At 42.2% G+C, this 21,043-nt stretch overlaps 1 protein-coding gene across 6 annotated transcripts in view; it reads right to left on the bottom strand.

Moving 5' to 3' along the window:
* Positions 1–21,043, bottom strand: part of DPY19L1 (dpy-19 like C-mannosyltransferase 1) — a 251,591-nt gene that overhangs the window by 7,821 nt on the left and 222,727 nt on the right. For all 6 annotated transcript variants that reach the window (XM_075586669.1, XM_075586667.1, XM_075586666.1 and 3 more), the window contains 2 exons: positions 11,727–11,826; positions 832–957 (listed from right to left, as the gene is read on the bottom strand). In XM_075586669.1, the coding sequence (XP_075442784.1) occupies positions 832–957; positions 11,727–11,826 (226 nt within the window). The remainder of the gene's footprint in view (positions 1–831; positions 958–11,726; positions 11,827–21,043) is intronic.

Here is a 21,043-nt window from a genome sequence, read left to right as displayed (position 1 = left end):
CTAAAAGTGTATACTCTAAAAGTAACTGTGATGGTGGATACAAAGTGTGTTTTGTACTGTATATGGGACAAATTGAAAAATATATAAACAGTATACCAACAAAAGCATATAGATATGCAGTGTAAAAAAGAAAGGAGAGAAAGATAAAAGTCAAAATAAATATCTTCCTTAGAAGTTTTCAGTGGGAGAGTTTCCAAATATTCATATATAGAGGAGCCTCGGGCAGCTTCTTAAAGAATAAACCACATCCCAAATAAATCTAAAAAAACTAAACTAAGAAGCACCCGCTCCATAATGTAAAATAGTACAACATTTAATATGCATCAAAAGCTTAAAAATGCACTCACAAGGATGGAGGGAATGAAGGCATTGAGCGATAAAAATCTCAATCACCAACCAGCACGTTTTAAACGAAAGGAGATATGCAGGCTTCTCATAGGTGGTCAGGTAAACGTAATTTTATGTTAGGAATAATTATAGCATCTTTAGTCCAACTGCAGGACACTCTATAGTGGTACTGTGATTACCACTATAAGGAGTCCTGCAGTTTGACTAAAAAAACTCTATAATTATTCCTAAGAATTACTTTTTCCATGACCGCCTATGAGAAGACTGCATATCTCCTTCCGTATGGAACGTGCTGGATGGTGTTTCAGATATTTTATCTCTCAATGCCTTTATTCACTCTATTCTTCTGAGTGCATTTTCTATCTTTTGATGTGTATTGCATTTTGTACTATATTATACTATGGAGCATGTGCTTCTTAGTCTTAGTGGCATTTGTGAATGTAACAGATAAGATGGTACATCTTTAGATGTTAAAATACTCACTTAGTCCTCCGGACACACCATGCTTGTTCAAATATAAAGTACTGTACTCCCAGTTGAAGCAGCTCCTTTCTCAGTTCCCTAGCTGGTTTCCGACTATACATTGAATAAACTATTTTAGTCCGAGCTCTGGAAATTAGGAGATAAATACAATTAGAAACAAAGAAAATGCATAAATTAAAAAAACAAAACGTTTCATAGCTAGGTAATCATGAGCTTATCGTTACTCAAACACAAAAACATACAGATTAATTCTGTGGCAAGATTACCATTGCAAAAATTGGAAACTCTATTCTCAGGCATAGCTTGGGTATGTTTAAGGTATCAGGGGGGACACTGAAGCCAGCTACTGTACATCTGTAAGTAAGTACCTGATATGCTAAATTTCAGTGTTCCTGACTAGAAGTAATAAATGTTCATTCTTCGCAGGATACAAATAAGTAAGACCGTGACAGTACTTTATTAACTTTTGTTTAAAAACTTCCACAAGGGGTTAAAAGTTTAATGGAGGGTTCTGTTCCTCCCTATTACCCCCAATGACCTCTGATCTCTGCACCAAGCCACAGGGGAAGCAGGGAGATCAGAATACAAGCGGTTGAGGATAAGGGTTCCTCCATTTACCAACTTTGTTATATGTAAAAACACAAGGGTTTAAATTTTTTATTAGAGCGCTCTCCCTTCCTCCTGACTCCTCAATGATATCCAATGGCCCCTTCTTTGGCTTAGAGGTGGCATACATTAACCCCTTGTGATCTAATAGTCTAATCTAGTGGTGGCAGAAAGGGGATTTTAGTTCTGGGGATTGGGAGTGATTTTTTATTGTCAAGGGGAGTAGGAGGTGTGAGTGGGCTGTAGGGGAATTGAGAGGGGGGTAGGAGGGGTGAGGGCAGGTCATAGTTGTAGAGGTAGGGAGGGGGGAATTTGGTGCTACATGTAGGTTTGCCTGAAAAGTAGCAATGCATCGTAAACAATTTAAATGTAATTACTAGAATAAAATACATCCGAATTGTAGCTTTTTTTGGTCCTGTCCTTTTTTCCGACCAGAAATATATTTGATATATTTATATATAGAAAAAGGAAAAAAGGGACAGGCACTCCTATATGCAAAAAAGTGAAATTTTTTGACTCAACGTGGGGACCGAAACGTTGAGTCAATAAATGTCACTTTTTTGCATATAGGAGTGCCTGTTCCTTTTTCTTTATCTTCTCGGACAGTATGCTCTCTCCCTTTACCTTTATTTTTTTATTTTGTGTGTGCCCTGTTTCTGATTATATATTTATATATATATACACACACACACACACACACGCACGCACGAATAATGTAGCAGCAAACTAAAATTCCAAATTGAATACATTCCCTTGAGAATAACTAAAAATACTCTGTAGTTTAAAACAATTAACTGGCAAAGGAACATAGTGTTTATTAATCCTATTTCTACCTCTTCCTGGAAAGGTTGCAGCTTATACTTACGTTCCCATGTGTAGCAGAAGAAAGATAAATCAGTTACACAATAATCCTTTAAAAGCTACTTCAAAGTAATTTCTTATGTTTTAGGGCGTTGGTTCCCAAACTTTTTAACCTCCTGCTCGAAAATATTTATTTGGGGGACCCCATAATTAATAAATCGTATTGCTTACTCTCTGTTGCTAACAAAACAGTTTCACTGATCCCAGGAATTATAGAGTCATGAGCTTGATGGGGGGCACTTAATAGGGCCACAAACAGTATATTACTGTGTGCAGACATCATTGGTAGTATAGCTATCACTTACTGCGGAAGATTCCAAAGTCACACCCCAAACTGCCTTCCTGCTATGGATGCAAAGCATTGTGGGGAGCAACTTTCGAAGCTCATGATGTAATTGACCGCTATATCACCCATGCTAAGGTGCAGTTTGGGGCACTTATTAAGTGCACAGTCCCCACACAGACCACACAAGAACCAACTTATACTGCCTGGGATCCGCATTATAGATTTATTTTTTCGTCGAACCCCTTGGAGACATCTTGTGAATCCGTTGCTGGGAATCACTGTTTTAGGGTTAAAGCAAGGGCAATTATTATGTAGTTATAGAGTTAGTAAATATGCTTGGAGTAACATTTCAAATCTAAAATAGGGAAGATAAATCCTAAATACTGGCAGTCAACTTAAGAAAAAGCATAATATAGTTTTATGGATTTTTCTTTAAAGTACTAATGTCCACCCTCCTCCCCCCTTCCATCCCCAATTTAGAATAATTTAGCCCTCCAAAAGTCATATATATATAATTGAAATATTACTGTATGCTCATTTGCATGTCTTAGACAGGTCTGCAACCCTGCCTTTCACCATTATCATCCAGCACATAGCACTTCCACTGCAGCAAGGGATTCTGGGAAATGACATGCAAATATATCTATATATATCTATATATATATCTATAGATATATATAATAAAAAAATGTTTAAATTTAAAAAAAAAAGGGAATTTGTGGTAAAAACATAACAACACACGGTAGTTAGCTATAAACTCAAGAGTGATTCATGTGTCTCACAGGTTTCTATTGTATGTAAAATATTAGACAGTATTTAAACTGTAAGTATAAAAAAAAACCATGCACTTGTAAATCAAATGTCACCGTTAAAAAGAAAGTCCTGTTCCACTACAATCTTCCAGTTAGGGTAAATACAAAAAAAATCACTTTAAAGTGACTGCTGCTTTAAATCTTCAATATTTCATTGTTTTTTTTAATAAATTAAGGTCAGGGGTCAAAAGTCCTAACTGAAGCTCAATTTACCTAGTTTAGACACTGGGAGTATTTCATTAAACTGTGATAGTGCCCATCAGGGACACCATTGCACCAAAAGTTGAATGGAAGTACTTACACAGAAAAACAGCATTTTCATGCTCTAATAATTCTTGTGACCACAACAAAAAACAGAGAAGCCCAAAGCTACATTCAATATGAGAAAAATACACAGTGCAATACCTATATATCTCTTGAAAAAGGGTAATTTAGTTAAACCCTTTGGCCAAAGCGTATAAGCCTGCGAGCCACATCAAGCCATGACCAAATTTGCAGGTCCTAACACTGACTGATTAACATTCTTAAAAAACAGAAAACAGGGGGAGCAAGGGGTTAAAACAATCAAAATACCCAGAAACTGATTGTAAATGAATTTCTAGGGGAGAGGGGGGAATTGTGAACATATATGTCCGGCGTCTATAATACTTACACGGCCAAGTATAAGTATAGATACTTCAAGTGGTATCTGTGGGAGTTCCCACCCGTCCACACCGATCAGCACGACAGGAATCAGATGTTACTCATAAGCCGGGTTCTGACAGAGAATTACCTCCGTTTGTCAGCAAACGTCCCGGTTTCTCCCAAGTGTGGTGATAGAAGGTAAGTGAGGCAAATGTATCAGTATATAAATCAATACATTTATTGGAGTGTAGCAACAACTCACAAATCACTCACATCAAAATGAGCTAATGAGCCTGACGAAGCCGAGTTATCGGCGAAACGCGTAGCTCCTTCTACACTGGCGACACACTTTTTCGAGCTCGGCTAGTCCCACGAATTCGGGTATACCCGGGTGTATTGAGGTTTGTGACTGTTTTCTGCCCGAGTGCATTGGGTTATTTTCCAGGCAGGGATTGAAGCATTTTATTCCCGCTGGCTGCAATACTGCACAGTATATATATATATACTGCATTACAATTCATGAATTTATGCCATCTGGTAGACACGCGAAGCATTGCAGCCTATTAAATCCTAATCATTATCATTTAACAGATCAGCCGCCCGTCAGCCAGGCATGAACCCAGGCTGGGAAGGCAAACGCAACGGGGCTTGTCAGAGGTGAGGAGCGGCGCATTCCAGGTATCTGCCAGGTACATACTGGGTATTTGCTCGAATAAAGTGTGTCGGTGCAGTAGTTTGCTGTTTCTGACCCACGGGAGCCTCCGTAGTCAGTGTGAGCAGTCGCATGCAGTGTCTCCATCTCCCTGCCTTCCGACGCGGTGACAGGGTTATCTGCTGCAGGACGCCTCACCTTGCTACGATAGTAGACCTGGGACTTTTGATGTGAGTGATTTGTGAGTTGTTGCTACACTCCAATAAATGTATTGATTTATATACTGATACATTTGCCTCACTTACCTTCTATCACCACACTTGGGAGAAACCGGGACGTTTGCTGACAAACTGAGGTAATTCTCTGTCAGAACCCGGCTTATGAGTAACATCTGATTTCTGTCGTGCTGATCGGTGTGGACGGGTGGGAACTCCCACAGATACCACTTGAAGTATCTATACTTACACTTGGCCATGTAAGTATTATAGACGACGGATATATATGTTCACAAATCCCCCCTCTCCCCGAGGAGGCCTTTCCTCCTTTTGGAAATTCATTTACAATCAGTTTCTGGGTATTTTGATTGTTTAAACCCCTTGCTCCCCGTTTTCTGTTTTTTTATCTCATATTAAGGGTCTTGGATGGTCCCTCTCGGGGTTGAAGCAGAAGGGATTCTTAGGTCATATCTCATTGCCTAGAGAGACCCTTTTTGCCAATTGTTGGTAACATTATCTATTCATTTAATTTATTATATAATTTTTTTCTGGATTTAAAAGTTAAGGTCAGCGCCTGGGTGTTCTGTTCTATATCTGATTAACATTCTTATTTACCTCTATAATTAGAGGAAGAATGATCGCATTGGATCTATATGCTGGGTACATGCTGCAACATTTCAGTGACATTTCTGCAGACAGACTAATGGCCCATCGGATTAACAGCGGGGATCCCTGGCACTCCCATTCAAACTGAATGGGACTGCCAGGGATCCCTGCTGTCTTAATCCGACGGGCCATTAGTCTCTGCAGAAATGTCACGGAAATGTTGCAGCATGTACCCAGCATGCACCCAGCATGTACCTGGATCTTGTTGGTGATTGCCCCAGATTTTCAAAGGCAATTTTAATGCAAGTTTTAGAATACTCGTCGGCGCACCTGTAGCTTTGGGCTTCTCTGGTTTTTGTTATATAAATTTAGCCACACCCAGTAGCACTCCAATTGACACTTATGCACATATATATACAGTTAGGTCCGGAAATAATTGGACACTGACACAATTTTCATAATTTTGGATCTGTACTCCACCACAATGGTTTTGATATGAAACAACCGAGATGCAATAGAAGTGCAGACTTTCAGCTATAATTCAAGGGGTTGAACAAAAAAATTGTATGAAACGTTTAGGAATTGCAACCATTTTCATACAAAGTCCCCTTATTTCAGGGGCTCAAATGTAATAGGACAAATTAACACAATCATAAATAAAATGTTAATTTTTAATACATTGGCTAGAATCCTTTGCAGTCAATGACTGCTTGAAGTCTGGAACGCATGGACATCACCAAACGCTGGGTTTCCTCCTTTGTGATGCTTTGCCAGGCCTTTACTGCAGCTGTCTTCAGTTGTTGCTTGTTCGTGGGTCTTTCTGCCTTAAGTTTTGTCTTCAGCAAGTGAAATACATGCTTGATCGGGTTGAGATCAGGTGATTGTCACATCATCAAGAAACACTTGTGACCCAGTGCCATTGTAAGCCATGCATGCCCATGCCATCACACAGCCTCCACCGTGTTTTACAGATGATGTGGTATGCTTCGGATCATGAGCCGTTCCAAGCCTTCTCCATACATTTTTCTTCTTCTGTCCAAAGAATACTGTTCCAGAACTGGGCTGGATTTTTTAGATATTGTTTGGCAAAGTCTAATCTGGCCTTTCTATTCTTGAGGCTTATGAATGGTTTGCACCTTGTGGTGAACCCTCTGTATTTGCTCTCGTGAAGTCTTCTCTTTATGGCAGACTTGGATAATGATATGCTTACCTCCTGGAGAGTGTTCTTCACTTGGCTGGATGTTGTGAAGGGGATTTTCTTTACCATGGAAAGGATCCTACGATCATACACCACTGTTGTCTTCCGTGGAAGTCCAGGCCTTTTTGTGTTGCAGAGCTCACCAGCGCGTTCTTTTTCTCTCAGAATGTACCAAACTGTTGATTTGGGCACTCCTAATGTCTTTGCTATCTCTCTGATGGATTTTTTTTTTTTGGCATCCTAAGGATGCCCTGCTTCACTTGCATTGAGAGCTCATTTGATCGCATGTTGTGGGTTCACAGCAACAGCTTCCAAATATGAATGCCACACCTGGAATCAACTCCAGACCTTTTACCTGCTTAATTGATGATGAAATAACGAAGGAATAGCCCACACCTGTCCATGAAACAGCTTTTGAGTCAATTGTCCAATTACTTTTGGTCCCTTGAAAAAGAGGGGGCTACACATTAAAGAGATGTAATTCATAAACCCTTCCTCCAATTTGGATGTGAATACCCTCAAATTAAAGCTAATAGACTGCACGTTAAGCCCATATTCATTATTTAACTGTAACTTGAAATTATTTTGGTACACAGGCGAAATAACAAAACTTGTATCAGTGTCCAATTATTTCCGGACCCAACTGTGTATATATATATTATGTGGTAATTTTTGGTGTTTCTTAGAGCTTGCTGGGTATCTTTGTGTTTAATTCTTGTGACCCGAAACAAAATGAATATTAACACTCTTTGGAAGCTTGCTCATTCAATTACAGAAAGAGTGAGGAAGCTGCAGCCGAGTAAAAACTCTTGGGTGATAAGCAAAAATAAGTCTCCTGGGTACACAATACATTCCAAAGAAACGGTTGTAAGGAAACAGGGTTCTCACACCCACTCCTTACCTTTGCCTGGGACTGTCCCTGCTCTCCCTTCCTCCTCCCAGAGGTATCCCCTCCGCTCCCAGGCTCCGTGTCAGCAGAAGCCACCCCACAGGCCTTACGACTGTCCTATCGACTTAATTCCAGGTGCTGCACTCCCCAGGTCTAAATCGTATCCTCTCTCTCTCCCCGAGACTAAAGCTATGGACGAGTACATACGCGAGAACCTCAAGAAGGGATTTATACCAAACTCCTCCTCACCCGCTGGGGCCGGCTTCTATTTCGTTAAAAAGAAGGACAACACACTTAGACCCTGAATAGACTACCGGGGCCTCAATCAGATCACGGTCAAGAATCGGAACCCTCTTCCCCTCATCTCTGAACTGTTCGACCGACTTCAGAGAGCCAAGCTTTTCACAAAACTAGACCTTCGAGGTGCATAGAACCTGATCCGTATTCGGGAGGGGGACGAATGGAAGACCGCTTTCAATACGCGCAGCGGTCATTATGAGTACCTTGTGATGCCCTTCGGTCTCTGTAACGCCCGGGCTGTGTTTCAAGATTTTTAAATGAAAATTTTCGCGATGTACTTAACTCGTTCGTAATTGTATACCTGGATGAAATCCACATTTTCAAAGAACCTTCAAGATCACATCCAACACAATAGGCTCGTTCTCTCCCGCCTACCCGCCAATCATTTATACGCCAAAATGGAAAAATGTCTCTTCACCAAACTTCCACATCCTTCTTAGGATACATCATCTCGGATAAAGGATTCTCAATGGACCCCAAGAAATTTAAAGCCGTCCTCGATTGGCCGTTACCGAATTCCCTCAAGTCTATTCAACGTTTCCTAGGTTTTTCCAACTATTATCGGAAGTTTATTGAAGGTTTTTCGACTATTATTGCTCCCATTACAGCTCTCACTAAAAAAGGGTCCGATCCCTCGGCCTGGTCTCACGAGGCAGTCTCGGCCTTCGAGAGCTTAAAGAAAGCATTTGTCTCGGCTCCTATCCTTCGCCACCCAGATACCAGTCTACCCTTCGTCTTAGAGGTTGATGCCTCGGATTGTGGAGCAGGGGCGGTACTTTAGCAGAGATCTTCTCAAGATAAGTTACACCCCTGTGGGTTTTTTTCGAAAAAAAATTCTTCGGCCGAGAAGAATTATGACGTGGGCAACAGAGAGTTACTGGCAATCAAGATGGCTCTTATGGAGTGGAGGCACCTGCTGGAGGGGGCTAGAGAGCCAATTTCTATACTTACCGATCACAAAAATCTTTTATATATCGAGTCTGCACGTCGCCTAGGGTCCCGCCAAGGCCGCTGGGCACTATTCTTCTCTAGGTTCAATTTCACCCTTTCTTATATCCCTGGCACTAAAAATGTGAAAGCCGACGCTCTCTCCAGACAGTTTTCTCCAGAGGAAAAATCTGAAACAGTCCCCGAGACCATTCCGAGTGGTCTAGAGGTACCGGAGGGAAGGCTCTATTTTACTTCCAGTATTCTCCCCAAGATCTTGGAATGAGGCCATTCCTCCTGTTCGGCATGACATCCGGGCTTCAAGAGGACACGTGACCTCATTCAACGCACTTTCAGGTGTCCTAATATGGCAAAGACCATTCAGAAGTTTACCAGCGCTTGCCCCATTTGCGCCCAAAGTAAAGCCCTTCGACAAAAACCCTCTGGTTTGCTGATGCCTCTACCTGTTCCTGAACGCCCGTAGTCTCACATCTCGATGGACTTTATTGTGGAACTGCCCAGATCCAAGGACATGAATACCCTCTTGGTGGTAGTTGATCGCTTCTCCAAGCAGGTACACTTCATTCCCCTCAAGGGTCTGCCCTACTTACCCGCCCTGGCTGATCTTCTCTAAAAAAAAAATTCGCATTCACGGTATTCCCAGTTCTATTGGTTTCCGACAGGGGTTCCCAGTTTTTGTCCAGGTTCTGGCGAGCCTTTACCAAGAGTCTCGGCATTTCTGTGTCTTTTTCTTCAGGCTATCACCCACAGATGAATGGTCAGACTGAGAGAGTCAACCAGACCTTGAAGCAGTACTTGCGCTGCTTTGTGTTCGAGACCCAGGATAACTGGTCTGAATTGCTACCTTGGGCTGAATTCGCAATCAATTCCTCGAAAAGTGAGTCCACTCAACAGTTCCCTTTTTTCGTAAATTACGGATTTCATCCCAGCCGTCTTCCCATCTCCATTCCTTCCTTTGGAGTTTCGGCTGCCGACGAACGGATCACTGTACTTCAGGACTCCTGGACCAAGATCCAGTCGGTTCTCCGGAAGTCTGCTGAGAGGTTTAAATTCCAGGCGGATTGACGTCACCAAATACCCCCCAGATATAAACCCGGGGATAAAGTCTGGTTAGAAACATCCGTCTTAAGACTCCTACTCCCAAATTAGCTCCTAAATTCCTGGGTCCTTTCACCGTACTGGAGCAAATCAACCCTGTGGCTTTCCGTCTCCAGCTTCCTCCAGCCATGAGGATACCCAATGTGTTCCATACCTCCTTGTTAAAGCCATTTGTGCGAAGTACTCTTTTTCCAGATAAACTCCGCAGACCCAATCCTGTTTCGGTCCAAGGATACGAAGAGTACGAGATCCAATCCATAGTTGACTCCCGCCTCTCCAGGGGGAAAGTCCAGTTTCTTGTACATTGGAAGGGATACGGTCCAAGAAAGAGCGCACTCGGCTTCCTCGTGGACATATCCAAGCTCCGGTTCTTCTGGATCGTTTCCGCAAGAAGTTCCAGCTGAAACCTTGGAAGGATCGTCCTGGGGCCGATCCTCAAAGGGAGGGGGGGGTAATGTAAGGAAGCAGGGTTCTCACACCCTCTCCTTACCTCTGCCTGGGACTGCCCCTGCTCTCTCTTCCTCCTCCCAGCGGTATCCCCTCCGCTCCCAGGCTCCGTGTCAGCCGAAGCTGACACACGCGGTCGCCATCTTGGCCGGGACGCGCGCGGGATGGTCTTACACCGTGCGCGCTCCCGGCCATAATTTATTCACTGCACAGGCAGCTCAGTCACGCCCCCAGCACTCACTCCAGCCATACTCATGCCCCTCTGCTTCCCAGCTGATGCCTCTTCAGGATCACAGCGTGCACCTATCAGCATATGCTTGACGGCACACCTTGGCGCCACCTACCTCCCAGATTGGCTCTCCCACCTTTATTACCCCAGTCCTTCCCTGGAGTCATTGTTCTGCATAGCCTCAGCTTACCTGGTGTGGATTCCCTCTTGCTTGCGTTTGTGCTTCTTAGGTTTTGACCCAGCTTGGCTTATGACTCCTCTCCTGACTCTCGACCCGGCATCCTCATCACTACGCTGCTTCTTTCATCCCTCGATCTCGGCTTGACCTTCTACCATCCGGACCTCTCCTCGACCCTCGGCACCTACTACGAGTACTCTCTCTCCGGATTCGACAGGTACCTCTATTACCATACTAAGTCTCCTGGCCTGTCTACGCAAACTACCACCCTCCGGACATGCTTCCTCTGCTGCGGGTGCGTGTTACTAACGTCCCACCTCAGTACAGGGATGGGTCTGGTCTGTGGGCAGCACTACCGTGACAACGGTTATGTGGCCTCAATAAGTCTAACTAAGGAAACGCTTCTCCATCTACCCCAGAATTCAAGAAACCAAATTACTCAAATCCTTGGGACCAATGGACCTACAAAATCTCCCTGCAAAGAGATTTCATAATTTGGCCAGCATGTTCATAACTGGATGCACTGATGCAGGAATCTTAATTAACCCTTTCACCACCCAGCACTGTATGACTAGATAGGGAAAGCAATGCAAGAACGTTGAAACTATAATTTTTTAAGTGTGAGTTACTGTACAATAGGGATTATGGAAGAATATGAATGAAGAAAAATAAAAACAACACTTCAATTAGTCAAGGGAGAAAATCTTGAGGGATCTCTAAAAGCATCAAACAGTTTTTCAAACATAATAACAACAATAAGACTGGTAAATTGCTTGTCTTTCAAGTAGCCATACATATTTAAAATGTAATGTACTCTACTTCCTAGTTTTGCTGATTCAAGCATCAGGTGACGCAAGGTTCACAAACAAAGATTCAGAGCTAAAATAATACTCTACATAACATTTCAACATGTCTTTGCACAATGAATCCATAGTAGGAAACTCACCGTAAGCCTGCATCTTCATAATGTGGGTGATTTACAATGGGACGACCTGTTGATAACTTGACACTTGCCATTGTAGGCATGGCTCCAGCAAACACTGCACCTGGATAATGATATAATTATGTTTACGTGACTTATTACACTTCGCTTCTTTTGTTACACATACAGTACACGTTTAATTTTTCTATAGTCATTATCTTAAATAACGCTTCACCTTCTTTTTGACCTTTGTAATTTATTTCAAACATTTTTATTGTTTTTTCAAGAGGAGTACAACATTAGTTCAAATTTTTTTCAGAAGTTTTATACACCCGATACAGAATGCACATGAGCATAAATCATTTAGAATCTACCCAGTGAGCTGCGTCGGGCGTTCAGGTGCAGAGACTCCACTTAGCGTAATTTAAAGTATCAAGTCGTCCCAAAAGCCTAACTGAGTTTACCTCCTATAATATTAATATCTTGCCACTTGAGCTTTTCCTGCTCTTTAAGGAGAGAGAGAGAGAGAGAGAGAGAGAGAGAGAGAGAGAGAAAGAGAGAGAGAGAGAAAGAGAGAGAGAGACCCAGCAAGAATCAGTTACTAGAACTAGCAATGAAATACCAAAAATACAGCCTCAAAACACCTAGTCTCACACAAAGACACAATTACACTGGCGACACACTTTATTCGAGCTCGGCTAGTCCCACGAATTCGGGTATACCCGGGTGTATTGAGGTTTGTGACTGTTTTCTGCCCGAGTGCATTGGGTTATTTCCAGGCAGGGATTGAAGCATTTTATTCCCGCTGGCTGCAATACTGCACAGTATATATATATATATACTGCGTTACAATTCATGAATTTATGCCATCTGGTAGACACGCGAAGCATTGCAGCCTATTAAATCCTAATCATTATCATTTAACAGATCAGCCGCCCGTCAGCCAGGCATGAACCCAGGCTGGGAAGGCAAACGCAACGGGGCTTGTCAGAGGTGAGGAGCGGCGCATTCCAGGTATCTGCCAGGTACATACTGGGTTTTTGCTCGAATAAAGTGTGTCGGTGCAGAATATAGAAAGCAACAATAGAATACAGGGCACAAAAAAGGTAAACAAGTGTAATACAATGTTACAAATGTGCTGTATCTCAAAGAAAAGTATCCGAGATTGCAATAGAGTCCCAACTTCTTTCCTATGGATAATAAAAAAAAAGCCACGATAGTGAAGTACTTGAGAGTAAAATTTATGCGCAACACAACAATTGGCTACTTACAATGTAGCAGTTGAAAACAGGCAGTGTGGGTGTAAGCCACCGCAAGAGCAATAGAAATAGTTTTTCTGTTGTGTTATTTAGTGCCTTTATTCTTGCATTAGCAACTTTACTGGTCACGTGTCCATCACTTTTAGAGTCTCCTCATTAGAAGTGCTTTAGAGGTTCTGTTGTTTTCTAAGCTGTCTTTTTATTAGTGTTGTTTAATAAATCTTTTCATTTTTTGGTATCTTGAGTCTGGGGTACTTTTTTCTCTTTTGTGTTTATTATATGACTTTTCCCTATAGCAACGCCAGTAGCATTACTCTGCAATATTTCTGGCTTTATGTATATCTGATGTTTGGATGATTTGACTGCAGTATTTTTTGTGGTAGATATATACTGTACTATACTATATATACTGTGTATATATATATATATATATATATATATATATATATATATATATAGTTAACGATTTATTTATGTCAGTGACTGTTTAATTAGCTACACTGATCCATTTAGGGGTTTATTCAATAAGCTCAGAAGCATATTATGGCAGTCCCAATTAGGTTATTCAAAAAGGCCCTTAATATGCTGTGTTCCATTCCTTTCAATGAAGCTGAACATTTCACATTTATCAAATGAAATAAGAACTTGAATCTGTAATTCCTGTACAAATACATTTTCAGGATCACGTACCATTAGTTGCAAAATATTAACACAGCAGATTTACTACTCCTTTAAAAGGTTCCTGATTCTATATAAATTACATTCTAATCTTTTGCCATTTGGGATAAAAACTCTAAGCATTGCATTGCACTTGCCTGCCCGAAGCTTGGTTCACGCAATCCTCCATCCTGAACATTATGTGTATTTGCTAATAAGCACTGTCCAATTGAACTGCATTACACAGAGAGTTCCCTAGTATATTCCTATTGAAAATAGGTAGTATCCTCCCTCAGGGCTGCCGACACGGGGGGACAGCCAGGACAGGTGTCCCGGGCCATGTGGCTGCGGGAGGCCCGGCCTGCGCTGCAAGTTGGGCCTGACCTCTGGCCTGGCCCCTGCTCTCCCTCAGCTACAGACCTCTTGCTCATGCTGTCCCACGCCGAGCTTCCAACGCTGGCAAACGATGGGCCTCTCTGTCAGAGTGCCGGATGTAAGCTTGGCCCAGCTTCTGGTGTGCGCCGGCATTGAGAGGGAGGCCAAGCGCGCGCTGACGTCAGAAGCTCAGTGTGGGACAGAGTGAGGAAGAGGCCTGCAGCTGAGGGGGAACCAGCAGCCAGGCCTGGCCAGAGGTTGGGCCTAACTTGCAGCACTAGCCTGTCAGGCCCCCCGCAGGGGGTATATTTTTTTAATATGTATTTTTCCTTTTATATGTATTGGAGGGTGGGTGTATTTTTTATATGTTTTGGGGGGGATGCGGGTATTTTTTATATGTATTGGGGGGTATTTTTTATATGTATTGGGGGTGCGGGTATTTTTTATGTTTGGGGGGGTTGGTGTATTATTTATATGTATTGGGGTGGATGTATTTTTATATGTATTGGGGAGGTGTATTTTTTATATGTAATGGGGGGGTGTATTTCTACTGTATATGTATTGGGGGTGTATTTTTTATATGTATTGGGGGGTATTTTTTTATATGTATTGGGGGTGCGGGTATTTTTTATATGTTGGGGGGGGTTGGTGTATTATTTATATGTATTGGGGTGGATGTATTTTTATATGTATTGGGGAGGTGTATTTTTATATGTAATGGGGAGTGTATTTCTACTGTATATGTATTGGGTGTGTATTTTTATATGTATGGGGAGGTATATTTTAATATGTATTGGGGAGGTATATTTTTATATGTATTGGGGAGGTGTCTTTTTATATGTATTGGGGGTGTGTATTTCTATATGTATGGGGGTGTATTTTTATATGTATTGGGGGGTGTATTTTTATATGAAATGGGGTATATATTTTTATATGTATGGGGGTGTATTTTGTATATGTATTGGAGAACAGGGGGTGGGTGTATTTTTATTATGTATTGGGGTGGGGTTATATGTATTTAGTAGGGGTGGGTTTTGTTGGAATGTATTTTGTGGGGGGGTTGAGTGAGAGTGGGGTAATTGACGGAAGGTGGGGGTGAGCGAAAGGAGAGTGAGGGGGTGAGTGAGGAAGCAGGAGTGAGATGGAGTGGAGAGAAATACATGGAAGAGGGGAGGAAATAGAGGAGGCTCTTGAGGTGTGAAATGGGGGTGGGATAGCTATACCGCCGAAGGGGGTCCCGGACGTAACTCTAGTACTGGGCCCCATGAAATCTTTCTGCGGCCCTGTCCCCCCGACATCTGAATTTGTGTGAGTGCTGCTAATGGCACATGGAAAACTATAGCCGCACATTGGTAGACTCATAGCTGCACACAGTAGTATTGCCAGCGGACCTCCGACACTTCCACGTCATGTGATTGCTCCACTTCTGTTTCAATCAACTTAGCCACTACATCAAAGCGCTTAGCCCGAGCTACCCCATGAAATGAGCAAGTGCCCATGATGTAACTGGTACATTAGAGTGACCCCCCGCGTGCCAGGGCCTAAATCGCACAAGGTAAGTCATAAGGACACTCTAAAGGTTAAAGCATTCATGGGTTGATATATTAAGGCTCGTCACTCCCCCCCCCAAATTTTTTTCTTTAATAAATAAAACCATTGTTTATATTTAAAAAGAGTAATATTGGGGTTTCCTTGTTGCCTCATTTGTGGTACACAATGTTCCAGGTGTAAAAGACATCAATGTAATTTTATATAACTTTCATCTTCATAGAGGACCAAAAGAGACCATACAATGTTACCGAATGATCTAGCAGTATTGATCCTTCTAACACTGGTGATACATGACTGCTAAATAAATTAAGCTTTCCATAATAAAATCACAACCTTTTAAACACTCTCTCCTGCTGTAATCAAATGGTCCCCGTCATAGGCATTCATACATATCATCACAAAAGGTGACAGTTGGATGCAGAGAGAACACTAAATATCGCAGCACACAGAATAAAACCAAGATCTCCACTACTTGGCAAAATTGACTTGATTGATCTGATTATGTCATTGATATTCAAGTTTTTGACACATTAAATACACACAGTTATAACATGAAAACATTTAAATTACAGTTTTTTGTAATTGGTGTGTAGCCTGCCTTCAAAGATTGCTGCTTGCAACACAGGAACACAGACTTGTACCAGACAGAGTGAAAAACAGAAATGTTTTTTTCTTTCGTTGATAAATGTTGTGCTATTTCCCTTTCCCACACCAAATGTTTTGACGTGCTATGCTCTCAACTATAATCACGCCTAAGTGCAAATCCTCAGTTACAGACTTTGGCAATGATTTATTCCAGTGTCGGCATAAGTGATGTTATAGATTTTATAGAACCACATTTAGAAAACAAAATCCCAAGTGAAAGACTTTTCTAAACTTTGATAAACTTCATGGTGTTTTTTGCACCAGGTTTGCAGCTGGAAGACTTTGATATGTTGACACATAGAGAAAATACTTACTTGTCATCGGGATTTACCAAGCGCCAATGTGGGGTATTGCACCCTACAGGCGTTACCTGCCATTGAGCTGAATGTCAGTTAATGCCGGTTCTGGATATGATATCACACCTAGGCGCTCAGTGAATCTCCCCCATGTTTATTTTGAGTAAAAGATACAAGTTTAAGAAGACGTCTCAACATAGTTGTGATGATAGTAAAATCTTAACAATGATATGTAATTGGCAATCCCACAGCATTTTAATTCAGTACCAAACTCTACACACAGGGGTTATGGCTTACAGCTACGTTTTTAAATTTACAACCACAAGTATAGTACCCCAATAGTACTTTTTAAAGTACACACAATTCCATTATCTAATGTAGCCCTCTTTCTGACACTCTAGAGAGACTACGGGTACTGCACACACCTGTGGCTCCAGGAGATCTGAGCCTCCGCTAGCTGGGAGCCTGGGGTAACAGTTATTTAGCACAGCGCCTCCACTTACCCAGGATCCCCATCATGTAAGATTCCCCTGGGCAAGAAACATAACAACACACATGCTTCAACTGGGTTTACTGTAACGCAATAATAACCTTATCACTTAGCATTGGCAACCATACATAACACACACTAATAACTGGCAATGTCCTTATAACGTTAGTGGCTCGGCCACGCTCCTAATGAGTAATGTCTCTGTCCCGTCACCGCGTGCCCCACACCGTGTCCATATGCTAAATAGTTATCTAGGCTTAGTCCTTTGGCCACTCCACTTAGTGTCCCTGTGGCAGGACGGCCTGTAGCCGAGGTCAGGGAACAGTCCACACGTATAGTTTCAGGATAAATAAAAACGTTCAGTGGCTTTATTTCTCCACAGTAACATAACATGCGGGTACACTGTCCCTTTAACAAAATAAATCCTGCTCCACTTTGGGAGAAAAACTGACTAATAACACAGCAGACCTATCTAGCAGGCTGTCTGGCTAAACCAGAACCAAACCATAAGGGTACTTTAAGCAGTCAGTAAACAAATGAATAATCCTTACTTTAGTTGAAGTAGTCTTTGGTGAAATCCCTCTGGCTAAGGGCTCACGCAGCAGTGTGCTTCTCTCTCTCTCTCTCTCTCTGGCAGCTACTGCCAGTCACATGATTCTTTATCTACCTTGCTGGCTCTCAGGTGTCAGCTAAAGAGTTCTGATTTCCTAACTTCCACCTGAGTTAACCTTTATGAGTGCTGGATGAAGCACTCAGACATATGTCTCCCAGGCGTAACTGATAGGCGTTGACTTCACTCTGTCACAGTCCCCAAAGAGTGTTCCCTAAGGCGGGATCAGCGCCTGTTGACCGGTGTTGGTGCACTTGTAATAAATACCTTCCGGTCACTGCGGTGACCGGTAACAGCTTCAAAAAGGATCCGTCGATCCAACGCTTTGCTTCCTGATGTCACGATGCTCAGCTACCTGGTCCCAGATGACTGCAGCAACCGCAACTCTGTACTTTGTCCCTACTGTTACTCAGTAAGGGGATAACGCTACCACTATAGGGCGTCCCTGCAGAAACTCACTCTACGGTGGCTCAGGCATACTCTTAGGGCCAGCGGGGAAGATCTGTCCTATGCAGGCGGGTCACGGACCCCCTGCACCCACACTACCTTTTCCTTTGCCCTCCGGTTCCCCTCTGCCTAGCGTGGTCTTTCCCCCACGCTTCCCTTTCCTCCTCCCGCGATTCCAACCCCCTGATTGGTTCCCAGACATCAGGTGACTGCGCTAGAGCTCATGGGGGCCTTTCCCTTATTGGCCCGTCGTTCGCATGCTTGCATTGCGCATGCGTGACCTCTCTGCTCTGCCAGTGCCCTCCGAATGTTGCGCAATAACATGGCGGTGCCCTATACTATCGAGCCGCCGCGGAACCTTACACCACGCTCTCCGGGCACGCACTGCAACAGCATAAGGTGCCTAACACACACACCCCTACACTAATAAAACAGAAATAGCCTTATTTTAGGAAGTACTTCTTCCTTTCTAGCGAACACTTCCTACATAGCATTAGTTTGCACTGAAGTAGATAAAATGATGATTCAATTGCAGTCTTATTTTGGCCTCAGTAAGGAGTATTGTAGACTTAAACAAAGTAATGAGCAAATAATGCAGAAAAAGAAAAACCTTACAAGATAACTCTACCAGAATCTGTTCAGTGCAAACTCTACCTGCCAAACATCTTGTATTTCCTCTCCTGCTAAACAAGCTTTATTCTACAGTACCACTGTAACTCAGTATTCTACACATTTGACATTAACTGCAAAGGATAATGAACTCCTGAGTTGTTGACAAAAAGAGTACAAATATTTAATACAACATACAGTAGTATTTTGCTAAGCTCTTCAAGTTTGTTACAGGTGATACAGATTGTGCAGTCTCCTGCGCAATTTAAGTTTTGTTATTAGTGTTTTTTAATCAAACTGTCAAATAGGGTGTTTGTCTAGTTGTTTTTTGCCTGCTCACTAATTTTTAAACTGTATTTGATTCCAAAAATTGAGCACAAAACCATGGTTGCTATGCCCTTCCCACCTTGTGTCATTACAGGATTTTAGGGAGTCTTATCAAAGAAGCTCAGGATTAAACAGATTCTCTGATAAATGTCTTTGAAGTCTGTGTGAAAAATCCACGCTGTGCTGCCTGGTGCGATGGAGTAAATCAAAGTTAACAGCAGACCATGCAACAGAACCATGCGAACACGTTACTGCAGGCGTCGGGATGTTTTAACACAGCAATCTCCCCCCATCTCTTTGTTTTTAAAGAATTAAAATCAGGAGATTCTCCAAAGACAAACCGCGCTATCTTTAGCTTCTGTAAACCCCGGTTCCTGAGTTAGGTACAGTTTTAGTTATTGGTGTTTCTGTTCCCATTTTCAAATTAAAATAGCTGCTTAATCAACTTCGGTCTTGCCAGGCTAAAAAAGGAAACAACAAAGTCATGGAGGGCTGATGTTGCGGCTCCCTACTGGATGATGCTGCTTGGGACCATGTTTGAATTTACAGGAAGATACTGTAAGTATCCAACATATAATTAAATGATGTATTAACTGTTTATTGGTTAATAGATTCTAAATAGATAAGTGGCTGGAGGAATACTGTTATTCAGGAGTGGAATGTTTATATTTTTTATATATGTTTATGAATGTTCTCTCTCTCTCATATATACAGTATATATACATCTTTTTTTGCAGCACCCACCATATACAACATATACTTTTATTGTGATAAATTGAATATATTAAATGATTTAATTATATGTTGTCTCTGGGGATTTTCAACTGTAATACATTCCATTGCAATACATTGAGTATTATATGTTAATTGGAGGTTTTAATTAACCCATGATAATATAAATAAGGGACTTCTTTGGAAGGTGTTTATCACACCTTAGCCTTTGAGGAAGCAAAGAGATGTGTTGCAAAATGTATAGGGTGATCTCCTACTACAGATCAGGGCACTCAAGGGCTCCTGGCGATTTGCTGAAGCTCCCTGCATCTACTCCATGACTTCGGAGAGTCAACCTGGCACATCCGGAAGTGAACAGGTGCACGAGCTACTCGGCGGCTCTACTCCAGCACGAGGGGACTCTACCCAGGAGTACAGAGACAGTAGAGGCAACAGAAAAGGAGACATCCATGTGTGGTGTGAAATGTTATGTCTGTGTGCTGGATGACAGCAATTTCATTTGTGAGTGGATATTTTTCCCGTTTACCTTTTTGTAACTGTTTAAATAAAATGATCTGCACCATTGTAGTGGTGTGTGTGCTCTTCTTATCCACTACAGTACACAACCTTCTATACCCTGAGAGTTGAGAATACTCTTTAAGGAGAAGCACCAATTAATGACTTTAGGTTAATGAATATAGTTTTATATCTGCTATATGTATTATCCTTCATTAGGATTGATGATTATTGATTATTGTGACAGTGAGGGGGTAACCAGACTCAATAATAAAGGTTAAGCCTGTTTGGTTACCTCTGATCCATGTATTGGGGTTCGGGAGTGTAAGCTCTTGAGCCCAGTGATTGTTAATGCATTCTGTAAAAATGTGCGACAATAAATAATTTTTGTGTTTTTACCTTTCCAGGAGTGCCAGCAAGCAGAGATTGCTAGGCTATGAGTTTCAAGGGGGGTTTACGGAGAAAGTCGTCAAAATGTGTCTAGATAAACGGGTTCCAAAGTTGCTGGATACCCCAAAAATGTACCCGGGAATCAGATCGGATTCTCGGATACATTGAGACACATTGCTCCGGCAAAATCTCCCCTTGAAAACGCTTGCGCGACTCACCGCTAGGATTCCATGCTTCAGCACAGACCAGAAAGATTAATGGGGCATAGGGATGGGTGGTATCCCTGGAATGGTAAAGGGGTCCCTAGTTTAAGAGGGGATGCCAAGTTAATGCATAGGTCACCCAGAAATCAGTATAGGGGTTCTGGGGGTACTCCAACCATACATAATGTTGCAAGGAGTTTTAAAGTCTAAGTCCGGTATAGTGTGTGGGGAATATGGCTAGTAGGAATAAAAGTG

Source organism: Ascaphus truei, chromosome 2, assembly GCF_040206685.1.
Source record: "Ascaphus truei isolate aAscTru1 chromosome 2, aAscTru1.hap1, whole genome shotgun sequence".
In the NCBI taxonomy this organism is placed as follows: Eukaryota; Metazoa; Chordata; class Amphibia; order Anura; family Ascaphidae; genus Ascaphus; species Ascaphus truei.
This window is presented reverse-complemented; position numbering and strand designations above follow the sequence as displayed.